General features: G+C 45.5%; 1 protein-coding gene across 3 annotated transcripts; it reads left to right on the top strand.

Moving 5' to 3' along the window:
- The first annotated feature begins 238 nt into the window (after nt 1-238).
- Nucleotides 239-18,687, top strand: LOC309972496 (small integral membrane protein 10-like protein 3). 3 transcript variants are annotated; one of them, XM_082856219.1, is made up of 2 exons: nt 239-481; nt 16,854-16,972. In XM_082856219.1, the coding sequence occupies exons 1-2, from the start codon at nt 296-298 to the stop codon at nt 16,872-16,874; spliced, it is 207 nt and encodes a 68-aa protein (XP_082712345.1). In that variant the 5' UTR covers nt 239-295; the 3' UTR covers nt 16,875-16,972. The 3 variants fall into 3 exon arrangements, with proteins under 3 accessions (XP_082712345.1, XP_082712343.1, XP_082712344.1); XM_082856217.1 differs by having other exon boundaries at nt 349-481; nt 16,854-18,687; XM_082856218.1 differs by lacking the exon at nt 239-481 and adding an exon at nt 11,148-11,211 and having other exon boundaries at nt 16,854-18,687.
- Nucleotides 18,688-20,598: the final 1,911 nt, after the last annotated feature.

Here is a 20,598-nt window from a genome sequence, read left to right on the forward strand (position 1 = left end):
GCGCGGGCTGTGTGACGTCAGGTTGCGCGGCCGGGCTAGGACCTGGCCTCGGCTCGCTGCGGCTCTTCCCCGAGCGTGACGTGTTGACTCCCCTCCCCGTGGACTCCCTTCCCCGCGGCCCGCCCGCCCGCCTCACCGCCGCCTCCTTCGCTCCCTCAGAGCGGGCCAGCGGCCGGGGTGGAGGCCCGGAGGCGTCGCGGCGCCGAGAGGGCGGGCGGGCGGGCTTCGGAGCGCCGGGAGGGCCGGGTCCGCGGCCGGTCGGTGCGCGGCGGGCGGGCGGCGGGCGCCGGTCTATATGGCGGCGGCTCTATCGGGCCTGGCTGTCCGGCTGTCGCGCTCGGCCGCCGCCCGCTCCTATGGGGTCTTCTGCAAGGGGCTGACCCGCACGCTGCTCATCTTTTTCGACCTGGCCTGGCGGTTGCGCATCAACTTCCCCTACCTCTACATCGTGGCTTCCATGATGCTCAACGTCCGCCTGCAGGTGGGTGAGCCGCGCCCGCCCGGCCCCTGTCCCCCGACCCTCCCCGAGCGCCGGTCCGCCCAGCGCGGCCCGGCCCACCTCGCCCAGGACGATGCAGATGCCGCCGGGAGCTGCCAAGCTGGATGCTGAATGTATGCCAAACGCCGTGCATTTCTCCCGCAACCCCACGGGGGAGAAACCCGCTGAGGTTCTTGTTATCCCTGTTCCGCAAACGAGGCGGGGTGGGGACGTGAAGCGGCCTGCCTCGGGTACGGGCCTGCGGCTGGGGCGTGGGCTCCGCGGCCAGGCAGGTGGATGCTGCCACGGGCGCCAAAGGCCCTGGCCTTGAAGAGGAAATTTTGCCCAGAAAATTGCAAATTCTGGGGCGCGGGGGTGGGGGGTGCGTTTATGGTTGACTTTTCTAGTTCCCAAACTTTATGAAGCTTTGAAAAGAATTAAAACTTAAGAGGGATTAGTTAATGTTAACCAGTGTTCTGCTGGAGTTATCTCATTTATCCTGGCGGGGGTGGGTGGTGGTGAAAGGAGTGGGGGTGATGAGAGAAAACGAGGTGGAAGGAGGTAGAGAGGCAAAGGTTCAGAGGCTCGAAACAGTTCAGGTGTGAAATAGTTCACACACGAACACACACACCACACGCACACACCCAGCGCCTTGGAGATCATCTTTGCTATAAATGATTGACATTTCTACATCCCTCAAATTCCAGATGCCTTTTTCTGGTGGAATGGAAAGTCATCAAATTGAGAATTATTCCTTTCCAAGTGTGTCATAGATGGCCAAGTGCTGAGCGTGTCTTGGATTTCGTTTTCACATGGTGGAATGTCTGCTGTGTGCGAGGCACGGGCTCTGTGATGGAGGGATGGGTCCCTGTCCATCGAGAGCTTACAGTCCGGCGGTACTTGTGTTGCTCCCTGGTGTGCAAAATGAGGAAGCCTGAGTAGGAGTATGCAGTATTGACATGGGCGGGGCAGGTGTTTTTCTTTTTCCCTTTGGTTTAGTTGTATCAGAATATAATTGTCTCTAAGCTTGAACTGGAAGTTTTGGGTGCCTGTCACTGGTGCTGGCAGGCCACATAAAACTTAAAACCCACTGTTCATCAAAATTGTGTTCAGGTGAGTTGGGATGAACCTGCCTCTCTATTTCAGGGTCCAAACTGAGATACTTTTATGTGAGCAGGGACTTGTGGCATCCTTAAGTGGTTCCTGACAAAAGGAGTAGAAAACTCGGATACCTTTCCAGCATGTGGTATCAATGTGTAAAGAAGGGTGCTGGGAGTGGGGACTGGGGTAAATCAGAAAGCCTGTGCTCTATCCACTTGTCACTAGCCGACTGTTGTTTGTCAGATATAGCAATTTACAAGAGAAATTGGAAATCCTGATTTTTAATTATCAACTTAACAAAAAATAAACTGTGGGCAAAACAAAATATTTGACCCCAAGCTCCACTTTGGAAACTCTTGTTTTAGTGTTACATTTATAATTTGCAGTCGTCTGTAAAAATCACAAGAATGACTGTAAGAGAAAACCTACGTAATGTTGAAAATACTCAATTTTGTACCATTAAAAAAAAAAATCAGCTTTCTCATATGCTTACTTAGCTATTTATGACCACTCCCCTAGTCCAAGCTACTATAATCACTCACCAGGCCTATTGCAGGTGCCTCTATCTATTCTCCACAGGGCCCTTAGAGAAGTCTTTTAAAAACATAAATCAGATTGTGTCATTCCTCACAAAAAACCAGAAAACAAAAACTGCTTCCCATTGCATGTGGAATGCAGTTCACATGTTTCTGTCCTGCAGATCTGATTTCTGTCCACCTTTCTAACCTCTCCCCTGGCCTGTTCCTTGCTTGCTATCATTTCTCTTATTTTCCTATCTACTCTTAGCATGCATCAAGCCCTTGCGGCCCCTGGGCACTTGCACTTGCTGTTCTTTCCACCTCAGGTGCTCTTCCCTGGCTCTTTGAATGCTGATACATTCTCACACCCGGGTTCTCCTTTCAGAGGGGTCTTTTGGGGTCACCAAGGAGGGTCTTTTGGGGTCACCAATCGGTATGATCTTGCAGCTGCTCTCTTCACTGCAAGAGTGCTGAAGGCTTGTTTCATATCAACAAGGAGCAGAGGAGTCCGTTCCTATTACGATGCTGAGGGTTTCCAAATCTCTCAGTTGCTTGTAAGGCAGTAGGATTATCTCTGGAAAGGTTGTTCAAATACAGATTTCATAACAAGGAGTTTGCACTATCATGATTGAGGGTAAATGCATTTTGGAGGCGGGAAGTTGGCTCTGTGAGGATGGCGTGGGCAGTAGGGAGAGCTGGGTACACCAGGCTAATGGATGACTTGGTGGACTTGATGTCAAGTCATCATCCAGGTACAGCACAGCTTTAGAGTACTGGGGAGTTCGGACGCTCTGGCTGTAGAGTGTGGGCTTTGTTGGTCAGTTCAGGAGTGAGTGGGAGGTGGGGAGGCCCAGACAAGGTGGTCGCCGGGTACCTTGCGGGAGGGCTGTCTGAGAACTACGTGAGGATTTTAGGTGTGACCTTGGGCTTGGATCAAGTGCAGCAGCAGCCTGTCGCATGCTGAGGGGGGCAGGGTGGGAGTTGGGGTGTCTCTTTACTGTAACATTTCCATCTGCTGCTTTAAACTCCCCTGCAGGTTTAGAGTTTCTGTTCATTGGTGGAAGATCATTGACTTACCTGACTTGAGGGTTTAATGATTCTGGCCTCTGGTAAAGAGAAGTGCAACAGGAAATAGGGGACAAGAGTAAGGGGACGGGCCAACTCACCGCCACCTGCTTACTCAGGACACTCTGTCCATCCTGTTCCTTGCAGGGGCGCTGGAGGCTGTTTTGTGAGTCAAAATGAATAAAGGACTCTGTCCCACATGTTTACTCAGGACCCCCAAACCATCTGTCAGTAGGGTAGCCAGGCATTTTAAGGAGATTGATACCTCTTCTTCAATTTTTTTTTTTTTTTTTTGCGGTACGCAGGCCTCTCACTGTTGGGGCCTCTCCCGTTGAGGAGCACAGGCTCCGGACGCGCAGGCTCAGCGACCATGGCTCACGGGCCCAGCTGCTCTGCGGCATGTGGGATCTTCCCGGACCAGGGCACGAACCTGTATCCCCTGCATCGGCAGGCGGACTCTCAACCACTGCGCCACGAGGGAAGCCTCTTCTTCAATTTGAGAGTGATTAAATGAGAAAATAGATGCAAAGGGGCTTTGTAAACTGAGAAGGGCTATGATTTAAAAATACTGTTTGCAAGCAAGGCTTAATCTCCTAGAGTCATTAGCATCCTACTTATTTATATATAATCTGAAATACAAGGCAGTGAAAAAAATGAGAATCCATACCAAATACTAAATGTAGTAAAAGGAAGATGAAAAAAAGTGCTCTGAGAACCTGCTATAACTGAACAAGTTATGCCTACAATGTTTCAGTTACGTTGCCTGTGGAAAGAATCAAGTATCTTAGCCCCAGGTCCCCTAGATTCGCGTAACCATTAAAAGAGGAGGCCTGAAAGAGAACAGCTGGAGAAGGGGACCTCATGAAGGTGAGGGATAGTTGTCAGACCAAGCTGTGGCCTTGGCTTTCTGAGCAGGCAGCCACACGGCCCTGTGCTGAGCTGGCCAGGCCGAGAACCTCTCTTGGCCCGTCCTCTGCGGCCTGTCTCCTTGTTTTGTTTCTAACTGCTCTTCTTCAGTCTCCTCTCTCCGAAGGACTTTCTAGATCCATAGCTCCATAGGTTTCAGTGTTCACCTATCACTTGAAAATCTATATTCATTCCTTCCAACCAGGTAAAAAGAGTTGAGGAATGCACGCAGGGCTGGGGAAGCTGGGTGCTGTTCCAAATAGAGCACTCAGAGTGGGCCTTAGCGATGAGCAAAACTTGAAGGGGATGAGGGCTTTAGCCACGGAGATGCCCGGCTTAGCAGAGAAGCCTTGCAGCCCGTGCGAGAGCTCTGCGTGTCCCAGGGCAGTGGGAGGTGGCCGGAGGCTGGGACTGAGAGGCTCGTGTGCCTTGGACTGCCAGGACGTTGGCCTTGACTGATTGAAATCATCTTATGGCCGGACAATTTCAAAAAGTAGTAAAGATTCCAAGGGTTGACTGCAGCTTGAAATGAGTTTTATTTTGTTGCTTGATCTACATCAAGCTCCTGGAAGAAAGTTGGAGGAAATTATAGACTATTAAGGAACATCATAAAAGCTTAAGAGGCAAAGTCAGAAGCATGAGCTCAGTAAAACGTAGGAGTTTGTTCTGGCTTCTGGGGTATTGAACAGCTATATACTTTGAGATGGAAAATTCCAAACATGTAGGACACATAAAAATACCATGGAATCTTTCCTATCTTTCAAGGGAATTCATAATCATGGTTTTTCATAAACTTTTGAAAAAAGTTCCACCTATAAAGATAGGTTGAAGTAGATTTAAAAAAATTTTTAACCTGCATAAAATTTGAAAGAATAGTACAGTGAACACCTGTATCCTTGACTCAAGTTTTTAAAAAGTGTTAGAAGTAAATTCTCACATAATGGTTCAAGCAGATGTTAAAGTATATGAATTAGGTCTGTATGTACTAATGTTAAAAGGTATCCACCAAATATACAGTGAAGAAAAGCAAGTTTAAAAACCATCTAAGTAGTACCACATTTAAAAAATTTTTCATAAATACACTTGTCAATACCTAGAGCAGGGAGAAGCATGCCAGGACCAGGAGGCAGCCCTAACTCAGGAGAGAGCCTGGGCATTCCTCCTCACATGATCTGTGCAGAAGGGCCAATGTTTCTTCACCTCCACAGACTGGATGGCTTGTAAACAACAAACATTAATTTCTCGCAGTTCTGGAGGCCGAGAAGTCCAAGATCAAGGCCAGTATGGTCAAGGTCTCTTGAGGGCCCTCCTGGTTCGTAGCCAGTGCCTTCTTGCTGTGTCCTCACATGGTAGAAGGGGCTAGGGATCTCTGGCATCTTTTTATAGGAACATTAATTGGGGCTTGCCTGGTGGCACAGTGGTTAAGAATCCGCCTGCCAATGCAGGGGACACAGGTTTGAGCCCTGGTCCGGGAAGATCCCACATGGCCGTGGAGCAACTAAGCCCATGCGCCACAACTGCTGAGCCCGTGTGCCACAACTACTGAAGCCTGCGTGCCTATAGCCCGTGCTCTGCAACAAGAGAAGCCACCGCAATGAGAAGCCCGCACACTGCAACGAAGAGTAGCCCCTGCTCGCCGCAACTAGAGAAAGCTCGCGTGCAGTGACAAAGACCCAACGCAGCCAAAAATAAATTAAAAAAAAATTAATCTCACCTCCTAATACCATCATCTTTTGAGGTTAGGGGTTCAGCATATGAATTTTGGGGGGTTACAAACATTCAGACCATAGCATCTCCTGATAGGTTTGTAAGATCCAATAGAAATGAATTGCTTTTAAACATAAGAACTAAATGTAGTTCTTAGAATGTAGTTTTTAGAATGTAGGGGAAAATCTTCATGATACTGAATTTGGCAATGATTTCTTGCCAAAAGCACAGGCAACAAAAGAAAAAGATAAATTGGACTGTGAATATTAGGCATTGGTTCATCAAAGGATACTATCAAGAGAGTGAAAGAGGCAACTCACAGAATGGGAGAAAGTATAGTTGACCCTTGAAGAATGTTAAGGATTAATGTCCAAAATATATAAAGAACTCTTACAACTCAACAGCAACAAAAAACCCAATCCAAAAATTGGCAAAGGACTTGAATAGACATTTCTCCAAAGAAGATAGATCAATGGCAAGTAAACCCAGGAAAAGATGGGCAATTGGAACATGTTTGTGGGCAGCCAGTCCACCAACTATGGTGAGGCCCTGACACATCATTATGATGACCTCTGAGCCCCAGCTTGCCTACTTCAGCCTTGTGGCCCCATGGGATGCCCAGAGGAGGGGCCCTGCTGGCCAGGCGCCTCTCCCTATACCAGCCCTGCAGGATGTGGACGCAGTGTCCCCCTGCCTCTGGGCTCTCACAGACCCACCGGGTCAACTTCTCTCCCTGAGACTTGGCTCCTCCCATCTCTCCCCATCCCGCTCCAGGGACACTCATGGACCTGAAGGGTGAGTGACCACTCGTTTCTCACTGACAGAGTCTCCCAACCCAGACCCAGGGACCCCCACGCCAGGCTTAGTCTCCAAGAGCCCTCACTAACTGCTCCAGTTCCAAATCTGAGCCCAGCCACACAGGCTGAGAAACACTCCCCCTGCCCAGCCCTCGCCTGGCCTGGCACTGCCCCTAGGATGCCTGTCCTCTGCCAGGGCGGTAATAAAATCCAGTGCTAGGAGAGAAGAATTAGGGAACTGCAAATCAAAGCCACAACGAGATGCTACCTCACACCCGTTAGGTTGGCTATTATGGGGTGAGGGGGAGGGAAAGAACGCGAGGATGTGGAGAGATTAAAACCCTTGTGCACTGTTGGTGGGAATGTAAAATGGTGCAGTTGCTATGGAAAACAGTTTGGCAAGTCCTCAGAAAGTTAAACATAGAATCACTGTATGATTCAGCAAGTTCACTGGTAGGTGTATACCCCAAAGATTTGAAAACAGGGGCTCAGGCACTTGTGCTCCAATGTTCATAGCACTATGGACAACATCCAAAAAGTAGATACAATCCAAGTGTCCATCAACAGATGAGTGGATAAACAGAAGGTTTTATACTTTCAATGCAAAATTATACATCTTTGAAAAGGAATAAAGTTCTTTTTTGGCTGTGCCGTGCGGCTTGCAGGATCTTAGTTCCCTGACCAGTGGTCGAACCCGTGCCCCCTGCAGTGGAAGCAAGGAGTCTTAACCACTGGACCACCAGGAAAGTCCCAGGAATAAAGTTCTGATACCTGCTACAGCTTGATGAACCTTAGGGACACTATTCATAGAGACAGAATGTAGAAGGTGGTTGCCAGGGGCTGGAGAGGGGGAATGGGAATTGTTTAATGGAAACAGTTCTAGTTTGGAATGATGAAAATGTTCTAGAAATGTGTGGTGGTGATGGATGGTAGATTTTATGTATATTTTACTGCAGTTTTTTTAAAAGTACTAGAAAAGTGATTATGCTGTTGGTGGTTGTGGCAGTGTTAAGTTGCCATAGAAGTTTCTAAGAGCCTATTCTTAATTTTGTTCTTGTATGATCACAGTAACAAACTTGGGGGTATGGCCAGGGTCCAGTGGCTTGTACATTTTTAAGGATTTTGGCTTACTCTGAGTGAAATGGGAAACATTTCACTGAGATGTGACCTAATCTCATTTGCTTTTATAAAGGATCATTTTTTTCTTCTTTTAAAAAAGAAGGTTTATTTTTTCTTTTAAGGATCTTTTTTTTTTTTTTTTCCCTGCGCAGCATGGCTTGTGGAATCTTAGTTTGCCAACCAGGGATTGAACCCAAGCCCCATCAGTGAAAGCACCGAGTCCTAACCACTGGACCGCCACGGAATTCTCTAAAGATCATATTATAAAAAAACCTTTATTATGGGAATATTCAAATATGCACAGAAGTGGAGTACAGTTGTCCCTTGGTACCTGCAAGGGGTTGGTTTCAGGACCCCTGGGGATACCAAAATCCACAGATGCTCAAGTCCCTTGTATAAAACTGTGTAGTATTTGCATGTAACCCGTGTACATCCTCCCTTATACTTTAAATCATCTCTAGATTACTTTTAATACCTAATACAATGTAAATGCTATGTAAATAGTTGTAAACACAATGTAAGTGCTATGTAAATAGTTGCTAGCACACAGCAAATTCAAGTTTTGCTTTTTGGAACTTTCTGGAAATTTCCCTCCCCCCCAAAAAATCTATTTTTTTCTATTTCCTCTTGGTTGAATCCTCAGATGCGGAACTTGCAGATATGGAGGGCCACCTGTAGTATAATGAACCCCATGTATCCATCACTTCTTTTCAGTAAGGATCGACTCTTTGCTAATCCTGTTTTATCTTTTCTCCCCAGTCCTGCACTGTGTCCATCTAATCACCCCACACCGGAGTATTTTAAATAAATCCCAGACAGAACAGATCACTTTTTTGGTTTGTTGCTTAGTTTTTACTTTGAAGTAATTTGACTTACAGAGGTTGCACGTAAGTGCAGAGAGTTCCCATAGACCCTTCCCCCAGCTTCCTCTAATGTTGACATCTTACCTGGCCAGAGTACAGGCATCAGAACTAAGAAGTTAACGTTGGTGCAGTACTCTTTGGATTTCACCAATTTTTTCCACCAGTGAATTTTTTTCTGTCCCTGGACCCCACAGTGCATTTAGTTGCCATGCCTTAGTCTCATCCAATCTGTAATTTCCTTAGTCTTGTCTTTTATGTCCGTGAGTTGTTTTTTCAACTTTTGGGTGTTTTTCACTTTTTGGCTGTTGCCATGCACATTCTACAGGCACACCTTAGGTATTGTGGGTTCGGTTCCAGACCACTGCAATAAAGCAGTTATCGTGCTAAAGCGAGTCACGTGAACTTGTTGGTTTCCTAGTGCATGTAAAAGTTATGTTTACACTATAAGGTAGTCTATTAAATGTGCAATAGCATTATGTCTAAAAAATGGACATACCTTAATTAAAAAATACTTGATTGCCAAAAAATGCTAACCATCATCTGAGCCTCCGTTGAGTCATCATCATTTTTGCCGTAGTAACATCAAACGTAACTGATCACAGACCACCATTACAAATACAATAGTAATGAAAAAGTTTGAAGTATTGCAGGAATTACCAAAATGTTCAGATACGAAGTGAGCAAATGCCATTGGAAAAATGGCGCCAATAGACTTGCTCAATGCAGGGTTGCCATAAACCTTCAGTTTGTAAAAAATACTGCGAAACATAATAAAGCGAGGTGTGCTTGTATAGGTGTTGTGTGGGCATGTGTTTTCATTTCTCTTGGTTATGTACCTAGGGGTGGAATTGCTGGGTCATATAGTAACTCTGCATTCAGCCATTTCAAAGAGATCACTCTTACTTCACGGTAAGAGTGGAGGGTGGAAGCAGGGAGACCCTTAGATTAACAGGAGAGGATGCTGGTGGTTTCTCAGGGCGCAGCAGGGGAGGTGATGGGAGGAGGTTGCACTGTGGGTGTATCTTGGTGTTTGAGCCAACAGGCTTGCCTGCCTTAAAGGAAGAGGTGGTGTGAGAGAAAAGCTCATTAGCATCTCTTTGTGTGTGAGCTATACATGTTCTTTACCCAATTTTTTTTTTTTTTTTTTTTTTTTTTTTTTTTGCGGTACCTCTCCCGTTGCGGAGCACAGGCTCCGGATGTTCAGGCTCAGCGGCCATGGCTCACGGGCCCAGCCACTCTGCGGCACGTGGGATCTTCCCAGACTGGGGCACGAACCCGCGTCCTCTGCATCGGCAGGTGGACTCTCAACCACTGCGCCACCAGGGAAGCCCTCTTTACCCATTTTTTGGTGGGTTGTTGGTGGGTTTCTTGGAGCCACCAAGAAACCCACCAACTTATCAGACACCTTATCAGTTGTCTGTGATAAGAGTTGAAATTTTTTTCCAGTTAATATATTTTTGACTTTGTTTATAGTGTGTTTTTGCCATACTGAAGTTTATGTAGTCAAATTTAATAATCTTTTCTGACTTTTGGGTTTTGTCATAGTTAGAAAGGCCTTCCAAATGCTAAAGATATAAGGAATTCACCTGTTATTTATTCTGGTACCATTATATCATGTTTTACTTTTTCTTGTGTGTGTGTGTGTGTGTGGTACATGGGCCTCTCACTGTTGTGGCCTCTCCTGTTGTGGAGCACAGGCTCTGGACACGCAGGCTCAGCGGCCATGGTTCACCGGCCCAGCCGCTCCGCGGCATGTGGGATCTTCCCGGACCGGGGCACGAACCCGCGTCCCCTGCATCGGCAGGCGGACTCTCAACCACTGCGCCACCAGGGAAGCCCCATGTTTTACTTTTAAATGTAGAGTGTTGGAATTTATCCTGGTATATGGTGTATGATGTTGATCCAAACTGACCGTTCTCTGAACAGCACTGCCGGGAGAAACCTCGTGTGTATGACATTCTTGTCCTTGTACGTACATTCACTAGAAAGCAAGTTTCGAGAAGACAGAGCCCTTTTTGTCTGCTCGGTGCACTGTCCTGATACCAGCGCCTAGAACAACGCCTGGCTTAGGGGCTCCGTGAACGCTCGCTGATTGAATCTCTAGCAAAAAATCATAGGTGTAGAATCCCAAAGGAAAGGTTATACTCATTTGTAAATAATTTTCAAAGTCATTGCCTACTTGCCTTCCACAGAGGTGCTGCACTGTGTGCTCCCTCTGGCCATGCGGGGGGCCCTCTGGTTGCTCCCCGTCCCCTGTGGCCACTCCAGCCTGGGCCTCGGTCTCTGTCCCCCACTGCAATGTGCTGGTCCGTGCTTAGGCCACTTCCATGTTGCCATCCAGTGGTCACTTCTCTGTCCTCTGCTTTACAGACCCCCTCAGCAGCGTTTTCTCACTGGTTCCCTCTAATGCTCTTGCTGATAATGGTACTAATAGCAGCTGTTTCTTGGATGCCACAGGCTGCTGGTCAGAGAACATGCTGGGTGCTTTCACATGAAGAGTCCTCACACATCCTGAGGAAAGAGGACACAGCCTAGCTCAGCCATCCATCTCGCCTCTCGGCCCTCGGACGTGTGAGCGCACCTTTGAGCCTCTGGGTGACCGAAGCAGGGGACAGAGTAGTGGCCCGCAGGAGCTGCACAGCCAGCTTAGAGCACAGGTGTGATTTGGACGCGCTGAGTGGTTTGCAGCAGGAAGTTGGTCCCTGTGGTCTGCTTCCTGTGCTTACGGTTCAGTGTAACACAGAGGCGACCCAGCCCTTCCTGTTTCTCATCCTCTAAACTGTGTAGCAGCTTGAGCAATTTGTTACTCAGCTTGTGTGTGTCAGCTGCCTCCTCAGGCTGATGTTTCAGTGCTGAGCTCAGCGACGGTCAGGTCTGCTAACGCTCACCTCTGAGAGCTGTGAGTGTGTGATATCACTCATATGTGGGACTAAACATAACACAAATGAATGTACACGCAAAGCAGAGACAGACTCGCAGGTACAGAAAACAAACTGGTGGTTACGGAGGGGGGGCAAATTAGGGGTATGGGATTAACAAATACAAACAATGATGTATAAAATAGATAAGCAACAAGGATATATTGTATAGCCATCATCTCGTAATAACTTTTAATGGAGTGTCATCTGTAAAAATACTGAATCCACTATGCTGTACACCTGAAATTAATATAACATTGTAAATCAACTATACTTCAATTTAAAAAAAAGGCCGTGAAGCCAGGTGGCCTTGGAGCACATTTGTGAGCTGTCACCAGGCAGGACCCCCGTCAAGCCCATTGTTGTCTAACCTGGCCGGGCAGCCCCTGCTCCATTAGCTGTGTCTGCGCCCCCAGCCCCACGCCAGCCCGCTTTGGGAATAGCCTTGCCACCTGGCTTTCGGGAGCACAGAGGCTGGGATATTTTTAGTTTCCAGAGCACTGGTATCCAGCCCATCATGTCCCTGAGGCCATTAATAGCCCAGGTTAGGGAAGGGAAGGTGTTGGCCGTCCAAGGGGGCACAGCTGCCTAACTGGGTCAGGCCTGTTGTCAGGCAGCAAGTCAGCTGCCTCCACAGGTGGGGACTCTGGTGGGAGAGACTGCTCCTGTCCACCCCGAGGATCGTGGACACACCAGACAACCTCGTCTCCCTGCACACCTCACCCCCTCTGGCCTCTGTGGCTCCATTTTCAACCTTTGTCATTTGCTGAGGGGCAGGGGGAGGCACCTGTCGGGGAGGTACAGAGTTTAAGTTCAGGAATTTACTCCCAGTCCTGCACTTTGCTTTTCCTGAGTCATACTGTCTTGAATTTCAGAATAGACTTCCCTCATTCTGGGGCAGGGAGGGGGTGTGTCAGTTTTTGTGGATAAGATGGTTTGCCATAATTTATGCTGCTTATTATTTTGTAGACTTAACATGGGGGTTGAGGGGTGGGAAATGATGAGAGAGCTGGGGCCGAGGATGGTTAGTTATATAATTGGCATATTTTACTTGGTATGATATAGTGTGCCAAGATGTATGTATTCAAAAGTACAGTGAGAATAAACCACAAAAAACATTTCACAGGTGACTGCGTGTTTGGAAATTACTTGAAAATTATTTCTGGCTCTCAAAATATAAGTAATATGTGTAACTGTCTAATATCAAAAGAGGTGGCTGGTTAAGGGCTCAGAGCCAAAATGTTTTACTGACTTACTGAAGTATTTTTAAGGTAATTGAATACATAGTTTATTACTGCATTTACTAAAGAACTAGGAGATCTTCAGTAAGCAGTTTATTCTATCATTATTGAATGTATGACTACATGAATAGTATCTTATTCAAAATATTTTAACACAATTCTGGCAACACTTTATCTTTCTGAATGGTACTAAGTCCTCATACAAGGACATAATAAAAGTAGTTAGAAACTAATTTTCCTGAGAGTTGGCCCACATTAAGTGACCTGTTTTTCTTAAGAATTATTTTAAACCTGTTCTAATATGTATTAAAAATATATTTAGGAATGCTTCCATTTCAGGAAAATGTTCATTCTTAGTACATTTCAGATCAGTAAAATAAATGTAAGGTTTAAAATAACATGCTTTGGAGAGTTAATTTGAGAGAATTGTCAAGAGAAGTTGATTAGATTTGACTTGGTGAACTTTGAAAGTGTTTGTTTTGATTCGTAGCTGGAGTTGCACCTCTTACAAGTGTAACTATGTGAGGTGATGGATGTTAACTTGTGATCATTTTGCAATATATAGAAATATCGACTTACTGTGTTGTATACCTGAAATTAATACATTTTATGTCAGTTATATCTCAACTTAAAGAATTGCACCTTATATTTGCATATGGCTTCATACTGCTCAAATATATTTGTATCAGTTGTTGTATGTAATAATGGTCACACTTGTACAGATAAAAAGTTTTGAGCATGCCCTGTGGAGATATCTATATCTCTGTGGTATAAATAAGCATATATATACTATTTTTATAAACTATGTATTTTGCTCTACCAAAATATGTTATATATTATAAAACATAGAAAAGGTTACAAGGGGAACAAGGTAAAAATGAACTAGGCAAAGATGTTCTGATATTTTCTCCCATGCTCCTTGAGTTGGGGGCACTTGAACAGCCGCTGGCCTAGTGGAGTGAGTGAAGAGTTCTTCAGAGCTTACCTGACGCTAACTTAGTTGTTTGTGCAGGAAACGTATGTAACTGCCCTCTTTTTGAAGCACTCAACGCAGTTGGTGTCGGCGACCCTGGGTTTTCCCGAGGCGCTTTTTTTTTTTTTTTTTTTTTTGCGGTACGCGGGCCTCTCACTGTTGTGGCCTCTCCCGTTGCGGAGCACAGGCTCCGGACGTGCAGGCTCAGCGGCCATGGCTCACGGGCCCAGCCGCTCCACGGCATGTGGGATCCTCCTGGACCGGGGCACGAACCCGCGTCCCCTGCATCGGCAGGCGGACTCGCAACCACTGCTCCACCAGGGAAGCCCTCCCGAGGCGCTTTGAGTCTCCCTCCTTAGTGACTTTGGTGGGCCCCTCGCCCGTCCGGCCTTTAGATCCTGGAGACCCCTGTCTTCTGTACCTCTGTCTTCTCTCTTGATTTGTTCTACCGGGCCGTCATTTTACCTGCCTCCGCAGAGCTGGCGGCTTCTGAGTCGAGGTCCCCGGCTCTGACCTCTGTCTTGAGGTAAAGGATTTACTGATCCACCTGCTCGCCAGAGCCCCGCAGCCCAACTCTGCTGCCCAGTCTGAGCACCTTCCCTGTCTTCCAGACCTGCTGCTCTCCCCGCTTTGCGGTTAGTAACACGTTCATTATCCAGAACTGAAAGTCAAGAAACCTGCGGGTCATCTCACTTTCTTCTGCACCTAGTCAGTCACCAACTTAAAAAAGATTCTTCAGTTTCTCTCCCCTCTTTACTCTCACAGGCTTACTTCCTTTTTTCCCCTGCAGTATTAGAATAGCCTCCTAATTGGTCTGTTTAAGATGATTCCTTTCCAGTCTAGCCACCACCCTGCCTTAGCACGGTGGCGGGGTGGGGGTGGGGGCGTGCCTCACTGTCGGCCCTGCTCCTCAGTGACTCCGCAGCCCCGTTTCTCAGCCCTCTTTGCTTTCTCCCTCAGCCTCCAATAATACTTACCTGCTGTGTTTTCTTCCCAGTGTACTCTCTTTAAATTTTTGTTTGTTTGTTTGTTTGTTTTTTTGCGGTAGGCAGGCCTCTCACCACTGTAGCCTCTCCCGTTGCGGAGCACAGGCTCCGGACGCGCAGGCCCAGCGGCCACGGCTCACCGGCCCAGCCGCTCCGCGGCACGCGGGATCCTCCCGGACCGGGGCACGAACCCGCGTCCCCTGCATTGGCAGGCGGACTCTCAACCACTGCGCCACCAGGGAAGCCCACTCTCTTTAAATTTAAAAAAAACTTACACAGTCATAAAGCTTAATGAGTCTCCTGGTGCCACGAGATTAGTTAAGAGAAACAGCAGTTTCCTGTCTCCCATTTCTCCATCCAGCCGACTGCTTGCAGCTACAGCTGGTTCTCTTAGTGTTTACTTCTCTGTCTCTAAATTGCACGCTTGTAGTGTTGCTTCTTGACTTTTCATTTTTTGAGTTAGTCTTTGTCTTACTGTGGTAGAAGAGTCAGATGCAGCTGTCTTCTACCTGAACCCATATTTCCATCCCTCCTCCTTCCAAAAAGAGTTACTGCATTTTAGCTAGGTTGCTGTTCCTTAGGCTAGCCTCTTAGAAAAATTACTGAATACAAAGTATGTATTTTTGAAGTTGAAACATTTATCCGCGTTCTCTCCGAGGTATGCTCCTTTTTAAAGGAACATGTGTCAGACACTTTTTAAAAGTCATCAATTAAGGAGGGAACTAGTAAGATGTTATAATCAGTGTAAAGCAGCATTTAGACAAAACACATACATACAATGAGGAATGCTAAAGTGAATTTACAAATAGATGTAAAACTGGTCAATGTGCATAGGGCAGTAATCCGTTGCATTCCTCTGGACAATATTAATTTCCATTTCTTTGGACAGGAAATCACTTGCCTTTTAAGTTTTCTACAACTTAGAGCTGTGAAGCATCAAAGAGAAATCTGTGGAGCCCTGTTACATTAGATAACGCAGAGAATGCACTAGACAGCGCACCCAGTAATGTTGTTTTTTTGGGTCCATTTCAAAGCCTTTCACAGTTTTTCCTGCATCTTCCCCCTTTGGAGCATAATGTCACAGAAAGATTATTCTTGGTCACAGAATCTCAGTAGGTTTGCAGGTGCCTCGGGGTCAGTGACCACACGGGCCACCTCGAGTTTGCTCTTGAACAACTGGTGAAGTCGCAGATCAACTTCTGTCCAGAAGTTTTCATGTGGAATCTGAGAGTGGGCAACTAAGCCCAAGAAGCTTTCTCCGCCATATTTTTACCTGCAGTACATAAAAATCTGGGTGAATTCTTCTCTTATGGAGGCTCCAAAATTTGCTGAGATTCCTGACCAGCCGGCGGGTGATCTGAGGCTGGAATCTTGGATCCCAGGACCCCTCCAGGCTGGTTTTCCTGGGAGGGCTTTGTAGACATCGGATCCATAAGTAAAGTTGCCCTTGATTCCTTAAAAGTGGCTTGTCGTACCTGAGTCACTGAGACTCATTCTCAAATAGGACACTTTGGTAAGACCTTGGTTGCCTAATTGTGTCATCCAATTTATCCTGGTTAAAGGGAGGACAGATTTTTTAAAAAAATTTTATTTATTTTTGGCTGCGTTGGGTCTTCATTGCTGCGTGGGGGCTTTCTCTGGTTGTGGCAAGTGGGGCTCCTCTTCGTTGCGGTGCATGGGCTCTAGGCATGTGGGCTTCAGTAGTTGCGACACATGGGCTCAGTAGTTGCGACCCGTGGGCTCAGTAGTTGTGGCTCTTGGGCTTAGTTGCTCCACAGTATGTGGGATCATCCCGGACCAGGGATCGAACCCGTGTCTCCTATTGGCAGGTGGATTCTTAACCACTGTGCCACCAGGGAAGCCCCCAGGAGGACAGATTTTTTTATCGAACCTACAGGAATAACTATATTGCCACGAAAAGTGCAGAGCCTCAGAATGTATACTTTTATTATTTTTAAGTATTTTTAGGAAACACTGCATTAATAAACTACTGTTCTTTTTGTTGTGGTTTCTAATTGGTAGGTTGGTAGGTTGATATCCTGTTTTCTATCACAGTGTAGGTATCCTTGGGGTACCAGAGACTGTCAAAGATATCTTTGTATTTGTTGGGAAATAGCTGTGTGTGGACTCTCTTAAGACCCTGTCTTCATTATTACACTTTAATTTGTTGGTCTTTTCCAGGTTCATATTGAGATCCATTGAAGGCCTTCCGTGGACTGACAGGCGTGTCCTGGGGCTCAGGGTGTCAGAGAACACACAGCATGAGGGACGGAAGGGGGACTCTGAGCACCTGCCTCGCAGAAGAGAAGGGAGCGGGCGATGACTTGGACAAATTACTGTACAGAGAACTGTTGTATAAGAGAATGCAGGAGGAGAGCGCTTGCCCATCAGATATAACTTCCAGGATGAATAAGCCTGCGGTTGATGTAAATGGAAATTCACAAAATGAGGAGTTATCACTGGAAATGAAAAATGATCTGAGTGAGGTCAGCCTCTTGCTTCACGATGGCAACAAAGTGCTTGCATATCTGCAAGAACCAATACGAAGAAATTCAGCTTCAGCAGCTGCTCAGAGCAAGACTGTCGATCTGTTCTTTGCTCCCACAGAAGAGCGTTTTGCTGGGGCTTCCTTTGGCGTCGGGGGAGCTTATGGTAGGGACTGGCTGGGAGGAGGGCCCAGGGCCACTGACAGCCCCGGAGGATGGAGCCACAGAGGAAAGCCTTGGGGGTCAAGACTACCGTGCCATCAAAAATGGTTAGAAATGGGGATTTCTGAGAATGGACCACCAAGCGCTTCGCTGGAGAAGCTGGACTCTGAGTCGGAACCCTCTCGCCTACGTTCCGTCCTGTCTGCACTGCTGCGCGCACATCCCCAAATATTCTTGAATGATGAGACAAAATGTGTTTTCCCTGGCCATTCAAAGCCCATGTTTTCAGAGCAAAGAGGAGAATACAAGAAAATGCTTTCACGAGTAAAAAGTACCTCAGATGATCTGCAGGAACCACTGGTGTTACTGGCTCTACAAGCTTCTGAATTAGCAAATCTCTTATGCCATAGTTAAGGTACAGACAGAACAATAAAAATAGATTTTTAAAAGTTGTCCTAGAATGATTTCTTTTGCATTAGGTCTGGATGCACAGGGTACAGCCATGAAGCTCCTGCTTTGGTTTGCATGACCAGACATACTTAAAGTCAGTGGAATTTAAACTCATGGAGAGCTGGTTGAATCAGAAGGAAAATTTTGAGTTTTAAATTGTGCTTGAAAGACACTCAGAGTTGGGAAGCCATGTCAAGGAGAATATTGATATATCCTATATAAATATCAGATTAGAATCAAAAGATTTAACAAAGTTTTTAATTTACCTTCAGCACCCATCCTAAAGGGCTGCTGTCCCAGATACTGTCTTTCTAGACTGTCTCTGACCATCTGATGGGAGTAGATATTTGTAAAGTCGACTCTGAGCCAGGCTGAGTTAATGGTAAGCTGTTACCATTTCTGCATTTCGCAGAATAATTTGAGCAAAATCTGATTTCTTTTCTCACATCCCTTTCCTTCCACTTGACATGCAATTTAAATGGAGGCCCTACGGTGAAAGTTGCAATATTAACCTTACCTTTAGATAACGCTTTCTCAAGCTAGGAACCCTAGCAGTGTTACTCAGAATAAAAAATGAGCTTGAGCCTGTCTGCCGGGGCTCAGTTATAGAGAAGAATCAAGCATTTCCCTTAGAGAAGGTTTCCAGTTTCTAGGAGTCGAGGTATCTCTTACACTAAGATTTTTTTTCTGAGAGAACACCTTTTGTTGTGTGTTGATCACTTTGATAAAAGGCACTTAAGAGCGTAAGTTTTTAAAGAGTCCGAAAGTAAGGCTTAACCATTTTCGGAATTATTGATTGCATCTATCAGTTTATATTGTGTGCTAAATTACTATGCCGTGTGCTATTTCAGTGTTTTGGGGAAATGAAAAATAAAACCTGTTCTTTAGCATAATAAATGTCGTATTTTACATGTGTAGGCTTGGTTCCCCTTGTCTTCATTATTAATGCTGCCCTCCTCACATGCAAGTCTTTTAGCACAAAGTCATTGGCTGATTTAGAAGGTTGGAAGCAGAGAATGAAAAGCATAACGTCAAGTTACGTTGGAACTCAACTCTCACTTTCCTCCCCGGATGTAATGGAATGCAGTATTGTGCTCCTTGGTTACGGGGGGTGCGCTCAGAGAACCCCAAAGTAAGAACCCTTGTGGAAGGAACGATCTCTAGCCGGTCTAAAAGGACACCGACTTGACTGAACGATTAAAGCCCTGGTTAGTGGACACTCCGCCTAGGGGTCACCCGTGGGTGGTGAAACGAGATGACACATTTCAGTGTTTCAGAATGGGAACTGTTTTCCTGTCAACACCTTCTCCCTGCCCCCCGCCTTTTTGTTTTAAACTCAGTCTGCTACTTTGAGATGGAACTTTCTATGACTCATCAACTGTTTTTTTTTTTTAATTTTGCTTTGTAAATTCCAAGTCTGTAAATTTTCAACCAATTGCAGACAACAAATACAGAATTTCCTGCTTAGCATTAACTAAATTAACTTGAAGTGTTTTCATATAGTTATATCAGAATAAGGTGTGTTTTTTCTAAAAGCTTTGTGGAAAAGCTCTCAATAATTTTTTTTTTACATTAATTTTTTAATACACTTACACTAAGCTGAAATTTTTCCCTTTGGTGCTATATTGGTTCCAGTTCTGTCTGAAGGTGGCCTCTCCTGTGGAAAGTTCTGGGGTAAAGAGGTGATGATAACTATAGCGTATGAAGTTTCATGACTGTGAAAGAAGGCCTTCTATAAACATTTTAATTTTTAAAGCAATTAGTAGAGAAGATATTCTTTTGAATAAATTGTTTCCATGATTGAATTATAAAAGGGATCACTCATTTGAAATATTTTAAGTTGTATCATTTTGGCAATGAAAGCCAAGGGAAGCCTGTTTTAAAAATTCTGACATTTATATGCATTTTCTTCTTTTTTGCCTTTATGGATTCTGTTCTTAAAGATTGAACAGCACAATCACTTTAAATTTAGAAACAGTGTATAGCACAAAATCTTGGACTCGGTTATTCTCATTTGGAAATCATAAAATCTTTTTTTTTTAAACATTTGAATGTTGAGATCTTGAAGTGATTATGAAGTTGCAAGCCTATAGAGAATAAAAAATTAAGAAACTTGCGTTTAAATCGATCATTCTTTACGTGACTTGATTTTATAGCTAGGAAGCAAGACATATTTTGGAGCTCGGCATGTGTATTCTAAAATGCATATAGACCATTTACTATAATTTCACAGAGAGTAAGAAATGTGGGGACTTCGCTGGCAGTCCAGTGAATAAGACTCTGTGCTTTCACTGCTGAAGGCCCAGGTTTGCTCTCTGGTTGGGGAAATAGGATCCCACAAGCCTCTCGGCACGCCAAAAAAAAAAAAAAAAAGGGGAAAAGAAATGTGCTATAAGATTCTTTTTGCACTTTGCCATAGATAATTTTTAAATTCTTCTTAAACTTTCCAAAGAGAAGAAATAGAATTAAGGGATCTCCTAAACCATATGAACTCAGAGCTGGAAATGGCCTTTAAACACCAGCCAGTGCTGGAAGCTTTGAAACACACCTCATCCAAGTGATAATCTGTACATTCAACGTAACCATTTGAAGTTAGAGGCCTAAATAACATTCCACAGGATGGTAGCTTCTACTTGGCTCTCCTTTGCTTCCAAAATGTTACCTCATTTTTCCAATTTTATGGAAACTTGGATGAATTGGATCAATTTTTAAAGAAGCATCTCTGGACTTCTCTGGTGGCGCAGTAGTTAAGAATCCGCCTGCCAATGCAGGGGACACGGGTTCGAGCCCTGGTCCGGGAAGATCCCACATGCCGCGGAGCAACTAAG

The sequence above is a fragment of the Leucopleurus acutus genome, assembly GCF_964270905.1.
Source record: "Leucopleurus acutus genome assembly, chromosome: 16".
Taxonomy (NCBI): Eukaryota; Metazoa; Chordata; class Mammalia; order Artiodactyla; family Delphinidae; genus Leucopleurus; species Leucopleurus acutus.

Excerpts from the sequence above, each read along its gene's own strand:
- LOC309972496 (XM_082856217.1), top strand. The coding sequence starts at position 16,934 with ATGAGGGACGGAAGGGGGACTCTGAGCACCTGCCTCGCAGAAGAGAAG.